This window comes from Alligator mississippiensis, chromosome 1 (genome assembly GCF_030867095.1).
Source record: "Alligator mississippiensis isolate rAllMis1 chromosome 1, rAllMis1, whole genome shotgun sequence".
Lineage (NCBI taxonomy): Eukaryota > Metazoa > Chordata > Crocodylia > Alligatoridae > Alligator > Alligator mississippiensis.
Genome location: NC_081824.1, coordinates 135,918,903 through 135,925,932, shown reverse-complemented (window position 1 = coordinate 135,925,932; position 7,030 = coordinate 135,918,903). Strand labels below are relative to the sequence as shown.

At 40.2% G+C, this 7,030-nt stretch overlaps 1 protein-coding gene across 6 annotated transcripts in view; it reads right to left on the bottom strand.

The window, feature by feature from the left end:
* Positions 1-7,030, bottom strand: part of ZDHHC14 (zinc finger DHHC-type palmitoyltransferase 14) — a 187,298-nt gene that overhangs the window by 27,238 nt on the left and 153,030 nt on the right. For all 6 annotated transcript variants that reach the window (XM_019479818.2, XM_006262239.4, XM_006262238.4 and 3 more), the window contains one exon: positions 167-269. In XM_019479818.2, coding sequence (XP_019335363.1) covers positions 167-269 — 103 coding nt within the window. The remainder of the gene's footprint in view (positions 1-166; positions 270-7,030) is intronic.

Below are 7,030 nucleotides of genomic sequence, written 5' to 3'. Positions count from 1 at the left end.
CACATATATACATACATATATATATATATACACACACACACACACACACACACACACACACACACAGTTCCCATTTTGCATTAAATAGGAGTGAAACCATACAATATATACAATTAGCACAAATGCAACTTTCATATTTACTATATGAAGCAGATCAAGAACTTACATCTTCATTTGTTGTTTGATTGGAGCTGATCAAATATGTGTGAAAACCTGAGAGACCAACAATGGACCAAACAGAGAAAAAGCATACCACAGCTTCCAGCACAGTGAGTAAAAGTCAAGGAAGTATAAACAAACACAAAATTTGCATGCAATCTAGTAATTATGAGCACTCACCTAGTCCTTTGGATCTGTGAAGTTCTGCACTTTGATCTATGCAACACTCACAACACCCATATTATGCAGGAATTTTGACTGTGAAAAACAGAGGCACAGGCCACGACCATGAATTGCCCAAGGCCATTTGCTAAATCAGTGGCAAAGACAAAACCATAACTATTGTTTGTACTAGTTTATAACTAGTACTGATAGATGCTGCAGCAATACAAATTAGATCTCAGGAGATTTCCTGTTGCCAGTCATGTGTGCTAGGAGATCAGACTTTCTTTTCTTCTGTCCCTGAAGTCAAGATACTGACCAAGGGTCCCACATTTTTATGATCAGACCAAAAGTAGTAAAAAAAACAAAAACAAAAAATCCACTTGCTCTCCTTTACCAGCCTGCCAAATAAATGATGAAGATGATGGAATATACTTTACTGTTCCATCTGAGACCTGAAACACCCCAAATAAAGCAACTGTGGAATGTGCAGGGCTTGTTTACAGTGTTTAATCTTTTCAAATTTTCCGATTGTAAAGCATGTAGCTGAAAAGCACCAAATGTATTGATTCTATTATGATAAACACAAGGTTATCACTCAATCATGCCTCAACACTATTTTTAAAGATGATATTAGTCATTTTCTTTTTCTGTAGTTCTGAAATGCCTTCTTTCTTTCCCAGAGATGACCACCAGACAAAATGATGAGTGATTAGCTTTTCCTAAGACATTTATGTCACCATGAAATTAGTCAGCTGATAGGGTGCTGTAAGTACACAGCATATTACAACATGCCTTTGACTATGCCTAAATTACATTATCTCAATTAAGATGCCACATTTTGCTCCTAAAGAAAGCAACCATTACAGCCAGGCTTTCTCTTGATAGTGTATTTACATATTTGACATGCTATAGCTAAGCACTTAAAACTCTTACTTTCTGTTAATATATTATCTGGGATAGGCTAATAGGAGGATTTAGCCAGGAAATATAAACCAAGAGGAGAAAAGGCTCTGGCTTCTACAAAAAAGTATGATAAATCAATAAAGCATGTGACGCTTGGGGAGGGGGGGAAGAAAAGGATAAAAATTATTCTGTACACAAGCATTAATTAAAACCAGTTTCCAAGACAACATTTCTCAAAATATTTAAGAACAAGGACATTTTAGGTTTCAGCATGCACAACTTGTAACCTCATTTATTAACCTCTTAAATGTACACAATTCCCTTCACACTATGAAAAGACCAAACTCTAAAAATGAAATATTATGGATGACCTGATCCGTTAAAAATTAAAACAAAATCCAAATGTATGCAAGGCAAAGGGTCATAAAACAGTTTTGCACTTTAGCACTGCTATGCTCCAATGAATGGGGGCCATCCATCTAATCTGTTATTATTCTGTTGTTGCCAAAAAGTAACTACAACTCTTTTTGGCCCCGTCACTTAATTTTGCTCAAATACAGTATAGTATAAATGGCAAAAATATTCATACTCAAGCAGAAATGGAAGATGAGCCAACAATTTATTAGTTTTTTCTGAGAATATAAATACTTATCAGTGTGTAAAGAAAAGTTTTGCTCAGGATATATGCAAATCAACTTGAAACATTCCCCTTCAGCAACAGAATTCATAGATTCATAGATGTTAGGGTCGGAAGGGACCTCAATAGATCATCGAGTCCGACCCCCTGCATAAGCAGGAAAGAGTGCTGGGTCTAGATGACCCCAGCTAGATACTCATCTAACCTCCTCTTGAAGACCCCCAGGGTAGGGGAGAGCACCACCTCCCTTGGGAGCCCGTTCCAGACCTTGGCCACTCGAACTGTGAAGAAGTTCTTCCTAATGTCCAATCTAAATCTGCTCTCTGCTAGCTTGTGGCCAGTGTTTCTTGTAATCCCCGGGGGCGCCTTGGTGAATAAACTCACCAATTCCCTTCTGTGCCCCCGTGATGAACTTATAGGCAGCCACAAGGTCGCCTCTTGCGGAGGCTGAAAAGGTCCAGGTGCCCCAGTCTCTCCTCGTAGGGCTTGGTCTGCAGGCCCTTAACCATACGAGTGGCCCTTCTCTGGACCCTCTCCAGGTTATCTGCATCCTTCTTGAAGTGTGGCGCCCAGAATTGCACACAGTACTCCAACTGCAGTCTGACCAGCGCCCGATAGAGGGGAAGTATCACCTCCTTGGACCTATTCGTCATGCATCTGCTGATGCACGATAAAGTGCCATTGGCTTTTTTGATGGCTTTGTCACACTGCTGACTCATGTTCATCTTGGAGTCTACTAGGACTCCAAGATCCCTTTCCACCTCTGTGCCACCCAGCAGGTCATTCCCTAGGCTGTAGGTGTGCTGGACATTTTTCCTCCCTAGGTGCAGCACTTTGCATTTCTCCTTGTTGAACTGCATTCTGTTGTTTTCTGCCCACTTGTCCAGGTCTGCCTGCAGCTGTTCCCCGCCCTCTGGCGTGTCCACATCTCCCAATTGATGAAACCAAGATGGATTCCTGAGCAGCAGTTGTGCTACTTTTCTTTCTGTCCCTCAGGAGATATTTGTGGGTCACAGGTGGGCAAAAAAAGAAAATTTGCTTTGTGGATCAAGCAGGAATAATAACAGCACAACTTGTGTGGCAGGACAGGTAGATTAAAGGAAATTCAGAAAACCTGGTAGGAAAGCAGGCTGTTGCTGACAGGGGCTGAGAAGCAAATGAGTATGGGGGAACAGTCTGCAAACAGCAGGCACAAGGCAACCATGGAAATTGGGCTGCTGGCACAGCATGATAGAGCCTCTAAATGAAACCACGAATGATGGAATTTAGCCTGGCTAGTAGAACCTATTAGCCCATTTTCAAATTGCTCTCAGAGACAGATGAACCAGGTCTAAGGAATGCCAGTTACTTGCATACATAGGTTGGATATTGGGAAGAACTTTCAGACTATGAGGGTAGTTAAGCATTAAGACAGGCTACCTAGAGAGGTGGTGCAATCTCCAATCTTGGACATTTTTAAGAGCAGGTTAGATAGACTTGGCCAGGGTGGTTGGGTCAGGGATGATCCTGCCTGAGCAGTGTTGAATGAGATGACTTCATAAAGTCCCTTACACACCTGATTCTATTGCTGTTTTTGGACTGTCCCACCGGAACAGTCAAGCAGATCGGTGTTAATCTTTCATTGTAACTGACTAGAAAGTTGTACCTCACTATTTGCAACTTTTCCTTTGTGCTAGCCCTAGTGAATTATCCCTCTCTTCTACCTATTGACAGGAACACTTTTCAGGAACACATAAGATGCTTAAACCAACAGGGCCTAGTAGCTCATTTGTCAATGAAACCTTCCTCCTGAGACAGTGGTTCACCTAGTGTCCTACACCAAATGTCTGAAAAAGATTTGGGGCACTATATCATTTAGAGCAACCTGATTGAAGAGGTACCATTACAGAACATTCCCTTGTGGTCTGGACACTGATGGTGTTAATTAATTATGCAAAAAAAATATTAGGACAAACTTTCTTCTTATAATGGTGGTTGAGCACTGGAACAGATCTACTAGAAAGGTTGGGGAATCTTGAGGGGTCCCTTCTGTTAAATTTGTGTGACTCCATAGCAGTTGGGAGCTAGACTAGCTCACAGAAGACAGCACACACAACTACAATGACTGGTAATCTTATTGTTCTGAGCAAGGAGCCAAACAAAGCAAACATGGTGCCTGGAGAGGCACACAAAGTTACAACATTTAAACAAACAGTGCCACATATAATAGCTACTGAACTCTTCCACCACACCTTCCAGCCCTACTTTTCTATGATTCAAACTGTTTCAGAGCATCTCACATTGTGGTATTCCTGCATAAGCTCTTCAAAGATTATCACCCACAATTTCTGAGATACATGTACATATTAAAGAATTTAGTATCGCAACACTCCAGGTAAGGGAGAGAAGCATTAGCTCAAGTCAACAGGCTGCAGCACAGCCTGTTCCTTCTGTAATTCAGGCAGATCTAATTGAATTTGCAATATGGAGCCCTCTGAAACATGCTACCCTATGCTCCCTACCCAAGTGGGACAAAGGGAAGAAGATTCTGGAGATGGGAAATAGGAGCTTCCTGGAACCTCACCACAAGGCATTCACAAGAGTGTGTCTCCTAAGAGTTTCCTGACCTACAACTACAGCCTAAATGCACCACAGAATAGAATCTTTATTGTGTCCTTTCACTTAGCAGATGCTGCCCTAAGCTAGGGACATCTACCATGAACAATGGCCTTAGTGGGTGATGGTCTAGAAGGTGACCTTCCTTCTCTGAACATAATAATGCCTCAAGTGAAGAAGGCAGGGCTTTTCCAGACTTCTTTCAAATAAAAACAACAATCAAGAACAAAAGGGCTTTCTTGTATTTTTTTTTAAGGTAAGCATATGTCTCAATGTCCTTAAAAGGAACAAAAAGGCAAATCACCCAAGTACTGAGTTTAATACTCATCTAATTTAGACCAAAGTAAATATCTGGGGAAATAGGTAAGTTATAAAAAAAATATATGTTTTGCTTGGCATACAGAAAGCTATGTATTTTACACTGTGCTCATAAAGATGAAAATGAGAAAATAAAAAGATGGAAGGCCATTCATTATTTTGAATAAAGATAACTTATACATGTCTGTTGAATACATAGCGGTTACCGCAGTCCTTGAGTATGGTAATATTGTGCAAGACAGCTAGCATCTTGAACAACTCAGTTTGTCACATAGCTCAATAACAATGCTATCTGCTGAACACCAAAGTTTTAACCATTCATGATTCGACTACCTTGACCCAAAGCAAAATTCCTGGTACTGTTAGGCAATTTTGTATTTTTATTTTTAGGAATATCAGCCAGCCCATTAAGCTGTCTAACACATTAAAATCAGGCTGTTTCTACACGATGCTCTACTGAGCCTTTTAAACTGGCAAGCCCTTGAAAGCAAATTATGAATAAAAAGCCTATTGTTTCCATACAAGGATCCACAAATGTGGAATCAATTACCTTTTGATTTAAGAATTAGTGGAAGCTTTTCCATTTTGAGATAACTGAAAGACTAATCCATTATTAGAAGTGATTGAAATTCTTTTAATTGGAAGCTATTGTTGTGCTCTTTAGGATAGTTTGTGATTCATAAAAAACAATGCCCTTGCTTAAAACGGGAGTTTGTATTTCGGAGATTCTGAGATGAATACACAAATCAGGGAACATGACAGAAGTTAGGTCTGAAAAAATTAGAAAGTGTGACACTCAGCAATACACAGAGGTGGAGAGCGGAAGCTTCCTTTATGTACTATACCTTTTTTAAAATCAATGTGTTACTTATCATCAAGATGAAAAATAAACAATTAAGAGTGAAGTCAAGAAATTTCCACGACGTTTTTTTTTTGCAGAATATTTTCATAAGCATTCTCTCTGTCCTCCTTATTAACTGGGGGTGGGGGGAGGCAGGGGAGTGTTGTGCATACATCTCAGCATACTCTACAGATCCCCCTAGTCTGCCTGGCAACAGATGGCACTAGTGCATAGGGCAGCTCTGATTAGCTGACCCATGGTCAGCCTGTATTTCCCTGCAGCAATGTGAGGATTGTGAAGGGGACATGTTTCGTTTCATGCTGCAGCAGCAGAGTCCAGCAAGCAACACACTGTCTCCCAGGGGAAGGAAAAGGAAAATGCTAGACGACTGTCTTCTTCTGAGAGAAGCCACAACATGCACAGGCATTCATGCTCCCAGAAGGAACTCTCCTGTGAGTGATTTAACTCTAATTGTTCCCAGGTTATTTTTCTTCTGGGGTGGCCATTTTTTCTCTGGGAGAAAAAGCCTGAACAACTGTACACTTGAGGTTTCTCCTTGGAGAACAGCGACTCTCCCAGGATAAACTGAATGTCTCTATGAGGCCTCAGGAAAAAAATTAAAGGATTTTTACACTGAATTTGTGAGTGGTATAAATGGTTTCTCACACCTGATCCAAAAACAGGAACAGGGAGTTAGAAGAGCTATAATTCCCCACAGAAGTTTAAGCAGGAAGTCAAAGAGTAAGGCTGGCAGCTCCCCCCATCTTTCCTTCTTGTTATGAAAGAACAAAAGCCCTAATCTATGCCTGACAGACAACTAGTGAAACTAGCAGGAAGCTGCTGAGAAGTGTTAAAAAGCAACAGTGATATTGAACTATATAGATAGAGGCAGTGTAGGGCAAAATCTAAGTACTTGAAAATATGATTTCTAGACACAGTAAAATATATCCAAAAGAACAGACTAAATTATCAGTAGGAAAATACTTAAGCAAGATTAGATTGTTGAATTTTAGTTTAAGTTTTTAGATGTTTTATAATAGACTTCTACTATTTTACCACCAAGAGTCAATGAGTTCTAGATAACTTTCTTCTTGAGAGTCTGGACAAGTCCATTTTAAAAAAAGGAGTGAATACAGAATTATGTAATTTACTTTAATCTGGTGTAAAATTATCCAGGGAAAAGTATGTTATAAAACTATACTAGCATGTGTGTGGTCTATCCACAGCTTATCCCAGAGTAGCAGTTTGCTCAAAGCAAACAGTCTATTAGCTTCCCCTCCCAACCTATGGGAAAGGCACTGTTATACCTGACTCTTATGCGTAGCTACCTTGGCATAGCTGCACAGCTGTCTGTTCTGGTGCAATCTGAATTTACATACAATGATATAAGTTACACTGATGCAAAATGTGCA